The 14,141-nt window shown below is 45.1% G+C and overlaps 1 protein-coding gene across 10 annotated transcripts in view; it reads right to left on the bottom strand.

Annotated features, from left to right (window-relative positions):
* Window positions 1–3,771: 3,771 nt before the first annotated feature.
* Window positions 3,772–14,141, bottom strand: part of ABLIM1 (actin binding LIM protein 1) — a 265,485-nt gene continuing 255,115 nt past the window's right edge. For 6 of the 10 annotated variants that reach the window (XM_037804331.1, XM_037804333.1, XM_037804332.1 and 3 more), the window contains 6 exons: window positions 12,891–12,955; window positions 12,152–12,212; window positions 11,533–11,540; window positions 10,706–10,780; window positions 9,658–9,738; window positions 3,772–8,508 (listed from right to left, as the gene is read on the bottom strand). In XM_037804331.1, coding sequence (XP_037660259.1) covers window positions 8,395–8,508; window positions 9,658–9,738; window positions 10,706–10,780; window positions 11,533–11,540; window positions 12,152–12,212; window positions 12,891–12,955 — 404 coding nt within the window. In that variant the 3' untranslated portion in view covers window positions 3,772–8,394. The remainder of the gene's footprint in view (window positions 8,509–9,657; window positions 9,739–10,705; window positions 10,781–11,532; window positions 11,541–12,151; window positions 12,213–12,890; window positions 12,956–14,141) is intronic. The other 4 variants (XM_037804327.1, XM_037804326.1, XM_037804328.1 and 1 more) reach the window with 1 other exon arrangement.

The following is a 14,141-nucleotide window of genomic DNA, read 5'->3' as shown; positions in this document are numbered from 1 at the left end:
GGGAAGGCTGGCCCTGGGGGGAAAGAAGTCCCCTTTCCAGTACAGGCAGGAGGTCTGCCTGGGGCTGACAGGTGGCTTTCTTGAGCTGAGGAAATGTCCCCAAACGCTGCAAGGACTGGCAGCTCAGTCTTTGCAATCTTTGGTTGCTTTGAAGTGGGTTGTACAATTGGAAAGATCTTTCCAGAACTAAAACTATCTTTCATGGGAATGAGCTTCAGCTCTTCTGCAGGTGGTGTTTCTAAACACCCCTCAAGTAGGCTCTTCCCACCCAAAAACCAATGGATCCCAACAGCTCTAAAACCCTTCTGGAAGAGTTGATCCCCAAGCGGGCACCTTTGGATGCTTCCGGTCTGGGCAATCTGCAGCCCCGGCTGGTGACAGTGCCCGCAGGGATGTCTGGGCCCTTCTCTGAAGGAGCCTTGCACACATGCAGACAGGACAGGTGAATGCAGCATGTGGCGTGGGCTCAAGGCCTGGGTTTGAATCCCAGACTCACCCTCCACAGGCAGACCTTGCCTAAGAAAGACACTTAGTTGCCTTCACTGTAAAACAGAAGCCACTTAAGGAAACATATGAAATAAGTCACACAACATGCTTAGACCAGGGTATGGCAAACAGAAATCCCTCATTACATAGCAGCAACTTTGTCAATAAATGGCAATGTTTGGGGGCTCATTATGTGTCATGCTGGGTCCCGTTCTAGGTGTATTTTCATAGTAGCCCTTTGAGATAGGTATTATTATTATCTCTATTTTGCAGAAATAGAAATTGAGGCTTAGAGTTGCTAAGCAAATTACTGTCACTAGTTATACAGCAAGTTATTGGTGGAGCTGGAAATCAAACCCAGGCAGCTTGACGGTACAGTCTGCACTCAACTGCTATGTAGCACTTTCTGTTATTATTATTATTATTGTTAATTAGAACACCTTAGGGGATTTCAGGCTTAGACTATTATTGAAGCTACTATTAACAAGTTCATGGGCTTGTTTTAATGCTAGGGTATCAATGTAAAGACTAGAGGGGAAAACAGCCCAGAACATAAACTAAAACTCCTGAAAGATTAAACTATTTAAAATAGTACTGGACCTTGTCCAAGCACCAGAAACCCCCGCTACCCAAAATTTCACTAAAGGCCACATTGATACCATAATATTAATAACGCCAATACCATCTGTTAATAGAACGCTTTCCTGTGTCTGAGCACTCTACCTTACTTCATTTTTTTAGAAGTATTGTGGTAACATAGATAATATAACATTTCTCAATTTAACCACCTTCAAGTATACAATTCATTGGTGTTAATTACATTCACAATGTTGTGCAGCCATCGCCACCACGCATTACCCAAAACTTTTCCATCATCCCAAACAGAAACTGTACTCATTAACCATTATCTTCCCGTTTCTCACCACCACCCCACCCCCGTAAACTGTAATCTACTTACCTTATTTCATCTGGCTGCCCAGCCCTGTGGAACAGCCAGAAGCAGGTATTCAGTCCTATTTTACAGATGAGGAAACAGGCACAGAGAGCCTTTGGGGTTGTGTGAGTCTAAGTGGCTAATTTTGCAGAAATAGAAATTGAGAGCAATTTCTTGGGCAATTACTATATGCTGGGCAATGAGCTAAGTGCTTAACACGTTGTCACAATCTGGTGGGTGTTGTCATTTTGCCCATTCTGCAGATGAACAAATCAAGGCTCAGAATGCTAAGTAACTGGCCCCACAACCCACGGCTAGTGAGCACCTCTAGAACCACTGTCCATAACCGTACCTTGGGGATAGCGAAGGGCTCACAGCCAGGGTGAAGGGAACTAGATAGTCTCACGCTGAGAGCCTGCCCTGGGCAGCACCCCTGGGCGATTGGGAATGCAGGAGACACAGTCTTGCCTTCAGGTCACAGGCAGTGGCCACGGAGGAGACAGCTCGGGACCTGTGGTGGGACAGGCCTGGTGATCCCAGCCCTGCTGCTCACTGCTGAGTGACCTGGCAGGTCTAGCCTCTGGGCTTGTTTCCTCGCCTGCGTAGTGGCGTCAGGACGACCAGCCTGCAGGACTGTCGTGGGAGCCCAGGTGCCCGGCCCGCAGCACAGGGAAGCTCTTTCTCCAGGTCAGCTGAGGAGAGGACACACATGCAAAGCTGACAGTATTGGGCAACACTTTATAACTGCTGAACCAGGGGTTCGACCGCAGGCATGCAAAGCATTTAGTGGGGCAGGCTCTTAGAAGTTGTAAACTTGGGCTCTTGTTGATTCAGGGCAGATGGAGCCCATGGGATGTTCATGTAGATAACTCCAAACAGCTGATGGGCAACAGCTTTCAAGGAGTCCAGGTTGGCTATTACCACCATGGAGCCAGATCCTCTCTGCTCTCCACCTCCTTGAAGAGGTGGACATTGTGCAGAACAAATGTCCTTGGCAAAGCTGCAGAGGCAGGAGAGAACATGACATGCTTGGGGAGCTCGCAGTGGCTTGGAAGGGCTGGAGTGCAAGATTCACCTCCCCGTGGGAGATGAGGCTGAGCTGCGGGCCAGGCAGGTGCCTGTCCTGAAGGGCCTGGGACTCCCAAGAAAGGTGGGGTGAGCGCCGCTGAGCGGGAGGGCTCGCTGTTCGAGTCAGGGAGTTGGTTTTCAAGGAAGGGGCAGTCACCAGTGCCCGATGCCAGAGAGAGTTCACCACTGGGCCTGAAGATGAGCACTGGCCGTGTCAATTATCAGCCAGTGCAGCGATGTTGGTGAGGTGGGGGCAAAGGCCAGCAGAACACAGACCCCAAGTGGGGGCCTCCTGACCTGTGTTCCACGGCAGTGACCTAATCGGCCGACTGCCTGGAGAATAACCTCAGTGTCCAGCCTCCTGGTGAGGGCCCCTGTGCCGGCTCGATGTACGCACAGAACCAAGGCCAAGGTCAGAGGAGGTCATCTCGAGTATAAATAAATCCTTGTGCTTTCTGGTAAGCCCAAAATCTTGGCAGCAAAGACAAGTAAATCATGATCCAGAAGATTTTCTTCCTTTAAAGCTCCTAATGCAGAGAAGGTCAAAGTTTGGAATGAGGCTTCTCGCCTGTTGCTTTTCAGTTTCTAGTAAAATGGCCCCCATTCATGGTGGCTCAGGAGCTCTTGCCCTCAAACTTCCTGAAATCCCAAGGCCTCACTCAATGATGAGGCTGTCGCTGTTCTGTGTCAGAAACAAAATCACGCAACAGCTAGACAGGGATGGTCTGACAGCTCTAATCTGTTGTTGTTGGTTTGGTCAATATAGGATGTTGGTAATTGTTGCATCTCCCCTCTAACTGGCATTCTTCATGATAAAAATGGATTCCCAAGGCTTTGATTTGATTCTGATTTTTTTTGAGGGGTGGGTGATTATTAGACATTGGATGATGTTTTCTTAAATGGGGATAGACCACAAAGGGAGCAGGGGAACAAGAGTTGAAACGTGGCATGGAGGTGTTTCCTAATAGAGCGCACAACTTTATTCGTGGCACTGTGCTGAGCATGACAGGAAGGCAGGGCAGTGGCCTCAGGGGCGGAGGCCCACGTGTGGGCTCTGCAGACGAGCAGGTGCCACTCGGTGCACAGACCGATGCTCGCTTTCATGGGGATTGCAACACATCGTTTCAAAGGGAGATTTTCCAAATATTTTGCTTTCATATTTCTGAAATGGGAGGGTGGGACAGAAGAACTGCACACCTTCCACCATTTGAAAAAAAAAGAATTCCATAAACCCAACTTAAAATGAAAGAACTATGAGAGCTTTGAGGCCAAGCTGTCAACAATTCACAGAAATCACATGTTTATTACTGGACAGGTCTGAACATAAGAACCAACTAGAACATCAGTTTGGTGGACAACTGTTTTCCCCTCCATAAGGCCAAGAAGCATATCCAGTCACTCAGGGGCTCATGGCCTTTCTGAATTGTTACTGTACATGGTGTCGTCTCCTTCCACCTCTGGCCAGTGGGTTCAGGAAGTGACTCAAGGGAACTTCACTCAAGAGAGACACTGTGGGAAAAGACTTTATTTAATGGTAACAATCGGGGCTCAATTACACTAAGATTCAGAAAATGTTGGGTTATTTTCAGAGTACACGTATATTGTTTGGAAAGTTTCTTTCATTTTAAACTGTCCACCTTCCCCTTTGATTTTCGTTTGAGTTTCCCATGAATTAAACTTGACCAAATAAAAATATAAACATTCATATGCAAAGCACATCAGCCACCATCCCCCTGCTGTGGCCTGGGCAGCAAATGGAAAGCTAGTGATCTTTTAAAAATGTTAAACATGAAGGTTTCTCTTTCTCTCATGACAACATAATGTACATCCTCATTAGAGTGGGGTATCATTGCAAAGCTTGAGCCTTAAATGAGCATTTTCTGGATAGCAACTTCCTCAAATGGGAGCCCTGACAAGTGAGTTTTGGGGCATACTGACAAACACTTGGTTCCACAAATGAAAATAATGTTTAAAAATCAAGTAAAATCAAGATTGGCATAGGAAATACAGATTGAATGGTGATCAGACATACAGAAGAGGTGGCTGATAAAAACTGAACTTGCTTCAGAGGCACTGACGGGCTGATGGCACCAGGTTCATTTTCCTCCCACTGAGCACACGACCAGGAGCAGTCGTCTGCCCCTGCGACGCTTCAGCGAACACTAACGCCACATCTGCTTTAGATAGTTTTTAGAAAGACCTACCTAGTCAAAAGTGGTTAGTTTGGCTTTTTTAAACTTGCAAAAGCGTATATATTTTAATACATCATCTGAGAAGCAATTCTTTAGAAAAAGGTGTTGGCTCCAACATGTAAGGAAATTAGGTGAAAGTCTTAAAAACATTCCCATTAAGACTTCTCCGAGTTGACTGACAGAACCAGATTGAGGGGGATGGGATGAGAATTGGAAACAACAGACTTTTTGGGATGGACTGGGAGGGCGGGGAGAGTCCAGAGCACAAGACAGATAGATAACTATCTCTTGTTGTTTTTTTTCTTTTTGTACCTTATTGCCCATTAAATCTAACTTTTCTGTTTGAGGTTTCACAGAACAAGCAGTTTATCTTTAGCTATCAGAGAAGTCATATTAAGAACGCCTCAAAACTAACCCCAAACCAAAATGCAGATGCATAGTTGTCTGTACAAGCTTCCAAATGCTCTTCATATCATATAATAAATAACACAGGAAGACTAAGTGATATCCTGGCTTTTCTGGAAGAAATTTTAAAGGAAGCACTGATTTTCATATTCTCACATGGGCCCCTTTTACTTTATGCAATCAGTGTGAAGTAAGCCAAACGCTCAAAAATGTAGCCCTTTAGATACACACCAGGGATGCGTGCCATGTATATAAATCCTCGAGTTGATAATCTCTGTTAACTTGACTGTGTCAATCTGAATTTTTACGTCAGGACAGGTTTAAAGCAGGGAACACTGACCTCCTGTACTGTGGCCTGGACATTCTGAGGACACACATGCTGAGCCCACTTAAAATAGAAAGGCCATTGCAGCCCATAGATTCAATTCCGCACCTAGGAGAACCAGGTTGCCCCACAACCCTTCCTCCCAGCTGCAGCCTTCTTCTGGGGAGTGAAGTTAGGGAGCCCACTTTGCATTCTAGTATCTAATGTTCTCTCCGCACAGCAGACAGGAGGCCACTGACGTTTTCTGGCAATGCATTTTTACATAGGGTATTTAAATTAGCTAATATACTTGATAAGGAAACAAGCCCCCACCCCCCTCCCACCCCCAAGCTGGATGCAGACATGAGTTCAAAAGACACAAGAAAAATGAAGATTTCATTAGTGGGAGCAGATTTAGGGTTTAGTTCTTTGTCACTGCAATCTTAGCAATGATATATTATCAGTCTAATATCCCTATACTATGACAGGACCATACCCTCCTTACTTAGACCAACAGGTAGGAATTTTAGCAAAACCAACCTGATTGTGCCCGTGTTTTCCCAGTGGTTTCATTTTTCTAAAACTGGCATCTGATTTGCAAGAGTGTGCTTGGGTCACAACTCATCAACTGATGAAAAACATTGGGGGTCCTTTATTATCTCCATAATGAAAAAAAAAAAGTCCCTGCCAGCAAAGTGCTGGGACCCACCCAGCCATCATTGTTATTGATTGTGGTAGGGAACTATTGGGAAAATACTACACTCACACATACTCAAGGAGCTTGAAGGGTAGGATGGACCCCTTGCTTTGCCAGAGCCAAGCAAGGACCAGGACACACAGACTCTGGGCTGAAGCTGCCAATGCCGGGGAAGTCAGAGGGAAGATGGGAACAAATTTACCAAATAAGTAAGAGGCAACTGATACTTGAAGGGGTAAAACTGCAAGCTGCAGTCTGGCTTCAGACCAGAGAGGAGCTGCTGTCAGCTCCTCAACTCTACCCTGTCACAGCCATTTGCTAAATATATTAGTAGGGCCAATGCACACATCCACACACACCTACACACTTGTGAGAACAGCCCTCAAACATTTACTGCGTAGCACTGACAGGACAAGCAAATGTAGATTCCTTCAGGAAGAGACCAGCAGAATATTATAAAGCAAATACAGTGTCTACTACAGCACCCAGCTCACGGAAGTGTGTTGCAAGTTGCAGGTCTGCAGCAGGGTTCAGAGTTGGTATCAGAGAGACAGCTAGTGAAGAATTCCTGAACTTTTAAGACAGCTAGTGAAGAATTTCTGAACTTTTATTATCAGTGGCTTATGTAGGTGAATTCAAATGCTTTCTACATTGGCTTTAAAACAGAGCTTAAATTCCTAAGCGGAGCCCAAAGCATGAGAATAAATGTGACTTAACTTCCTGTGTGTACAGTTGGAGACCATCCCTCATCCGACTCATGCCCACCCGAGCCATGGCGAGAGGCTTTGAGGAATCCCTGTGGTCTTACACACAAGTTTTGGTGAAATGCAAGGCTCAAATTTAAATCTCACGCTTCAGAGTATGAGGGCTCTAGTGCGATGCTCTCATCTCCACACACAGCCTGATCCCACGTCAGGGTCTGCACAGTCTGACGCTAACCTGGGCTACCCAGTGCATGGAGCATGCCGGCTGCTAGAAGTCACAGAAGGGGGTGACACTGGGGCGGGCAGTTTGACCTCACTCTTGATCTTTGGGTCATGGGCACCTGCACAAATGTCCCTGAGAAGCTGTGGCACAGTGGGACGAACATTCAAGCAGAAGTGAGACTAAAAATCACATGCAGACTCACAAAACTACCTTAGGTAAGTTAAAACAAAAAAACAAACAAGAAGTACACCGAACCATGAAGTCAACAATGCTAGGTAAGAAGGCAAAAGGCCCAATTAAATCTATTTGAGGCAACTTACTTTGGAGTTGCAGAGATTTAAAAAAGAAAACCATGCCTTAACCTATTACTGAAATGATGTTAAAAAACAAAATCAGCACTGGGTTCAATCTGATTCACAGGATACCAGATACAGAGGACGCCGAGTTGTAGAAGTTGTGTTGGGAGGACACAGAACTTTTTTTTTTTTTTTTTGCCACGAGTGGTATGGCACCTGGGCAAAAAATGGCTGTGAGAATCAGCTAACAGCACGCAACCTGGCTACTCTGAAGACAACTTTTCCCTTTCCTTTCTTTGCAAAGGTGGGGCTCAAGACAGCCCCTTGTCCTTAGTGGGGAGGAAGAATTAAGCACAATCTTAAGCAGCAGAAAGAGTTAAGCGAGGTTTCCTTTCATTCCTTTTCCTTCTTTCTCTTCTTAAACAATTTCAGTAATAGCCAAGTCATTTGCCAACCAGGTCCTAGCCAACAGTAGAGAACAAGGAGCTTGGTAAAGATAATTTTTGCTGATGCTCAGCCCACGCTAACAAGCTGCATGCTGGCCTGACTGAGGCTGATTTCCACTGCCCGAGAGCATGGGCAGAGGCTCAAGCCAGCAAGGAAAGGCCGGTGCAGAATGGCTGCCGCCCCACAGATATGTTCCTCCAACTCTTCTTTCCTAGCCACAGTGCTACTCAATAAATATATTTATGCTTTGGATTTTACTATGCTCTTTTTTTCCATGTGGCTTCCTAAGGGCACTTGCTGTCTCATCCTTACAGTCAGCACTGTTGTCAGACAACAGTTAAACAAAAACAGAAGAAGAAAGGAGCTCCTGTTGCAGGCATAAGGTAACGTAAAAAGGTCACAGGTGAACACTACTGTGGGGTTTGAGAACATAGAAACTTCTACCCCCTTTGCTTCTTGGCAAATGTTGCTGCTGGTTGGCCCAGTAGTTGGCTCATATTTAATCAGATTTTCCCTTTTTGTTGATGCTGAGTGATGGTGGTTTTCAAATTCTCCAATCAAGTCTGGGCCTTGGTATAACACCCTATGTGTCACAGCCATTGTCATTCCTTTCTCTAATTGCTGTCTACTTGTGGGACCTAGAAGAGTTTTGCTTTTTTCTTCATGTCATTGCGCCTCCAAAGAGGTAACTTGTCAAACTCCTGTATGGACATTCCGAAGATTTCCCGAAACACTTCAGGGGCTAAATGGCGCTGTGAAGGGAGAAAAGGGAAGTGGTCAGTGTTGATGGCCACATGGGTGGCTTTGAAAACTGCTTTCCATTTTACAAATAATCATTTCAGAGAGCAAGGCAGGATACTGGGAGAAGAATTCACCTCCTGTCCTGTTCCACAGGCACTGGACACTGTGGTCCTTTACCTGGCCAGGCCAGGTGAGGCTCCCGCCCCACCAGGTAAAAGAGCTGTCAGTGTTAACCCTTATCGTAACTACACAGAATGGTGACGGGACACAGGCAGGTGATTTATTTTGTTGGAGGCAACTCCATTTCAGGTCTTAGGATTTTGAGAGGATACGGGGAATATTCACCATGGCATTAAGAAAGCCAAAGAGAGAAACTTCCAGAGTGGTCCTCCCTGAGCTCCAGGACCCCCTTCTGGCTCAGCAGTAGGAGGTCAGGTGGATGCCTGGTCTTACTGGGCACACCTGCCTTCATCCCCTGGTCTTACTGGGCACATCTGCCTTCATCCCTTCTCCTAGAAAAGTTCTTTCCAGATGCTACAGCCTTTACTCTCTGCCAGGCTGACCTGTCATGCAAAGGTACTGCCTTTTGTCCAGAGGAAAGTAATGACTTTTAAGAGGCTGGCAGCCAGAGTTTTTCTTAACTAAAATCATTCAGATGGAAAAGTACAAAGATCACTCTTCCGTGTCTAAGGAGATTGTAGGTATGTGTCCCCAGATAAGCCTTCAGCAAGGCATGTGGAAACAACCAAAGAGACACTTGTCCACTGTGAACCTCTATATCAAGAGCCCCCTCCTCTCTTTCAACAAACTCAACCCAGGCTCAGGGGATGATAAGAATCTAGTGATCTGTGCAAAGGGATGGAGGCTCCCATTCCTTCACCACCAGCCATGATTATGGCAATATCAAGCTTCTGAAGAAAACGGCCAAGATCACACTGTATCTCCTGGGTCTGGATTGTTCCAGGCATTTTTATGCTGGCCTCTTAAATATAAATTTGGGTTTTCCTCCAAAGATATCATTTACTTCTACCTACAATATGAGGTTGATCATCATCATCATTACTGCTTTCACTGAATAAATAAAACATTCCATACGGGAAAGTTGGGGGAAAAGCACAGGGAGCTGTGGTTAGGACTGGGTTTTTTTTTTTTTTTTTTACCTCCAACCTGGTTCTGTCCACATCTCTTAGGATTTTGTTGCGCCCTCTGTTGGTCACCATGAGCATTTCATATGGAAATATCTATAAGAAAGCAAAATGCCCTCTCTAGAACAGTGCTGTCCATTTTGTTAACAAGTAGAATCCACCTAAAACCTAGTACTCCCAAAATAGAGCTCTTCAGAGCTTACAATTAAAGCCTCAGAATGATGGTCTGATCCCTCAAGACAAGCCCGAGTTCCAGTGGACAGGGACAGATTCTTATATATTCCTGGCTTCCCACACCGTGTCTCACTGCGCCTCTATTGGGTTTTGTTGAGTGAAAGAACACAAACTTACTATGTATCAGAGATGAAGCTAAAAATTAGAAAAGAACTGAAATTATGGGTACACCTTTTGTCTTGCCCGTGATGCTGTTATATGGCAGGATAACTCAGTGCACGGCTCAGCAATCTTATTCCTGAGGAATCCACAGGGCCAGGCAGGCCCAGATGCAGTGCTCTGGAGGCTGGCATATGGAAATAAGCCCTGGTAATGGACACCAGGGAGTACAAGTCCTTGGAGACCTCTGGGTGTACAGGCTGTCCTGGAGCGAGGGTGACCAATCATCCCGGTTTGCCCAGGACTGGGGAGGTTTCTGGGAAGTGGGACTGCCAGGGCTTAAACTGGGAAAGTCTTGGGCAAACCGGGGGTGAGTGTGTGACACCGTCTGGAGCACTCTGCCCTCGTCTCACTCTGCACTGGGCATGTGCTGCATTGCTCATGGCAGAGACCAAGTTAACACCTGGGTCAACAGGGAAAGATGGGGCTAGCACTTCATTACGAACACAGAGCCCACACCCAGCAAGGGCTTAAACCTGCCGACTCAGGGTGGCCAAACCTGTGGAATGGCAAGGTCCTTTAAGACAGGTTTTGCCCAAATGCACTAACCTAGAACAAGAAGGGCCTCAAAACTCTCAGAGTGGTGAAAAGAAAGAAAACCAAATCTGATAGGGCTACACCCCAGCTTGTCATCCCATATGAGAGGAGAGAAAAGAACACCTGTACGTGCCTTTGGTTCCAACATGTTGGGCATAGACACGCCTCGGTCCATTCTCATCCCCGGCATGTAACCATCTGGGAGTGTCTGCAACAGAAATACTGGTTTGGGAGGAGCACATAACAGCGCAGGGAACTATGACGAGGATGCTGTGGGCTCCCCAATGAATTGTATGGGTCTGAAACCCTCACCACTATTGTGTAGATATGAGATCCTTGCTCAATAGGAGCAGGAACACGACTCTTTCATAATCAGTTGGGAAAGAGATGCTGGCTTAATAGCTATCAACTAATTTCTGAACTTAGTCTCCATGTAGGAAAGTACATGTATATCAAAAAAAATGGCCAGACTTATTGTTGTTACTGTCTTATTTTTACCATGGTTTTCTTTGTACTTTTTTCTTTTCTTTTTTATTTTTTCATTCCCCATCACAATTTTACAAGGGTTAAGTGATAAGGGGAAAAAAAAAAGCAATGGTAGTAGGCAAGGGAGGAGAGGACCTGAAATACTAGGTAGTTATAATTAGGAGGGAAAAAATGTCCATGGGCAGACCCTTGATGTGGGGCCTCTTCTACATCAGAGAGAACTGCTCAAGGTCAGAGCAGGAGAGTTCCAGTACCTGGCCCGATCTGTGCCCTGTCCCCCAGGCCTGCAGGCACAGCTTGAGCTGGGCACCAGGCATATCTGTTTCTCATGGTTATGGACTTGGGATTGGACAGATGAACCAAAACAAGCATTTTCTAAACAGAAACCCTCCCCTGGAACATCAATACAGGTCTGGATTGAAAGGTAACTGTCCTGCTGGTGTAGCCAACTTGAGGAAGGCAGGTGTTCCATACCTGGTAGTCTGAAATGGAACGGAAAAGAATATATGATAAGAGCAAGACCTTAGAAAAACATGGAAACATAGACTACATTCTATTACAATTCCCAAAGTGTTCCTCAATGAGCCATATTCTCTCCTTGCTTCCGGCTTCTGCACACACTGTCCCATCTGCCTCCCTAAAGGCAGGAAATGTCTGTCCATCTTTAGTTCTCAGTTAAACCATCCTTTTCTTCTGGAAGCCTTCCCCGGCAACCTGAAAGTTCTCTTTCCTTCTCTATGCATCTCTGATCATATAACATTTACCACACGGCACTGTAATTACTGATTTATACTCAACCTCTCCCCATCTCCCTCCACGGCCATACATATTTTGAGGGTAAGGGGCCATGTCCTGCTTATTGCTACACCTCCAGGAATCTAAGATAGTGCCTAGCACATAGCAGGAACAATGAATGACTTCTTACAAACTCACTTTCATTAGAGATCCTTTGAGGTTTTAATAAATACTGTATTAACTCACAGAGAATAATGTGGTCCTACACTGGGATGTAACACAGCATGCACAGAGCCCAAAAACTCGTGATTACACAGCATCTCATGAACTCAGCCTCGAGGGCGCAGAGCAGCCTCACCTCGCACTCCACCGCTGACATCCCCGTAGCAATTATACTGAGCAAGGTCCGTGGAAACGGGCTAAAACAAGGAGAGACACGTGTTAGGCAATCTCCTCCACAGTGATCATCTTGGAATCAGGTGAAAGGGGACAAAGGAGTCTAAAAACACTAAGAATTCTTCCCTAGCTAAATTCCTGGATCCTCATTATTTTTCTTTCCTATTTCTTCTTCTGCTATGAACTCTGTCTTTGGCAACACATCTAATGCCACTGATGACCAAGGAAGCTCTTGGTAAACAAGTGTCTCTTGCTGATAAATAAAAATACCTTTCTCTACTTAGTTACACATCTACATTTCGTTCTACTCTTGGTGGGGAGGAGGCAACAAACTTTCCTATTCCTTTTTACAACAGGGATAATGATTCAAGAAATTGAATCATCTTTTGGCTTGATAGTAAAAATATTTGCTACATAATTACTTGATCTAATCTTCCCAACAGCTTACACAGGGTATTCTTTTGCCTAAAGTCATTTTCTTTTTCTCAATAGAAATATTTTATTTTGCCTATAACTCAAAATGATTTTACCCGAAGGTTAGGGAGACAACGATTTTCATTACGTGCTGACACTGACATGGAGAGTCATACCCATTCAGACGATGCATTAGCACTTCAGCCAGGACTGAGGAGGAAATAAATGCAGAAATAATTCATTGACGCCACACATAATGCGGTCACTGAGGATTAGAGGACTCTTACCCGGTGAAGCCCGTTTCTTCCATAGCCTGGGAGAGATGAGGTTTTAGATGATGGAGCATGTGAAGCTGAATGAGGAAAAAAGGTATGAAACCAACTGTTAGGAAACTGGAAGTCCAATTTTTCTATGTAAAACTGGCAGCGAATCCTCTATCTTGCAGAATAGAAGATTAAGAAAAAATAATTCAAACAGTATTGGGCTCAAATGTTCACAAAAATGTCACCGTATTTGTATGATGCAAGGAACGGGTGGACAGTGAGATTACTGAGGAGGGGTGAGGAAAGAAGTACGAGCTGTTCAGCCGGGGCTACCTGTGCATCTATGATTCCGGCATGTATCCAAGCCCTGGGCATACTTTATGTGAATCTTCAGTACAGACCTATAACACGATTATGATCTCTACTTTACAGAGGACCAAAAAGGGGTAAAGACCAAAATTTAGGATCTGAACTCAGGGCTGTCTGGATGCAAAAGCCCATTTCCCAGTTTATTTGGTAGCGATAACTGACTTGGAAGCCAATCAGGTAAATTACCAAGACTCCTGGCCAGTGACAGTTGGACCCCTGGGGCCTGGCCTGGTGTGGAGTGTCAGGTCTAGCAGGAGCGTGGGAACCTCACTGGCCGTTGGGCTCTGGAGGAGCAGAGTCAGGTTTGAATTCTGGCTCTGCCGCTCGGCACCTCTGCATCTTTGGGCACAGTATTAAATATCTTTGTCCCCATCTCTCTATTCATGTTGGTAATAGTGCTATCTATTTTTATAGAGAAGAACCTCAGAATTAGAAGGAACTCTAAAGATTAGTAAACTACCTAGTCCAAGAGAGGCAGCAGGGCACTCCAGTTAGAGTTTAGGACTCCTAAATCCTAGTTTTGTTAGTTATTAGCTACGTGACATTGGAAAAGTTATGTAAACTTGCTATGCCTCAGTTTTCTTATCTGTAAAATGGAGATAATAATAATATCTACTTCATTGGCATGTTGTGAAGATGAAAAGAAACAGTATTTAGCAAAAGTGCTAAACACTTAAAGGAACCCTTAGAAGAGAATATAATGCTGTTGGTACAGAACATGGGTTAGAAGAAAGCTTATGACAAATATAAACAGGGGGAAATATACTGCTAGACTATTTCAGCCTAGGGAATCAGCAATGTCCTTCAAACATGTCAACAACACTACCACTAGTTCTCAGATCTCACAGTAATATATTACTGTAAATCACATTTCTCTCTCATGCCCTCAACAGTAAAAACAGTGTC

The sequence above is a fragment of the Choloepus didactylus genome, chromosome 15 (genome assembly GCF_015220235.1).
Source record: "Choloepus didactylus isolate mChoDid1 chromosome 15, mChoDid1.pri, whole genome shotgun sequence".
Lineage (NCBI taxonomy): Eukaryota > Metazoa > Chordata > Mammalia > Pilosa > Megalonychidae > Choloepus > Choloepus didactylus.
This window is presented reverse-complemented; position numbering and strand designations above follow the sequence as displayed.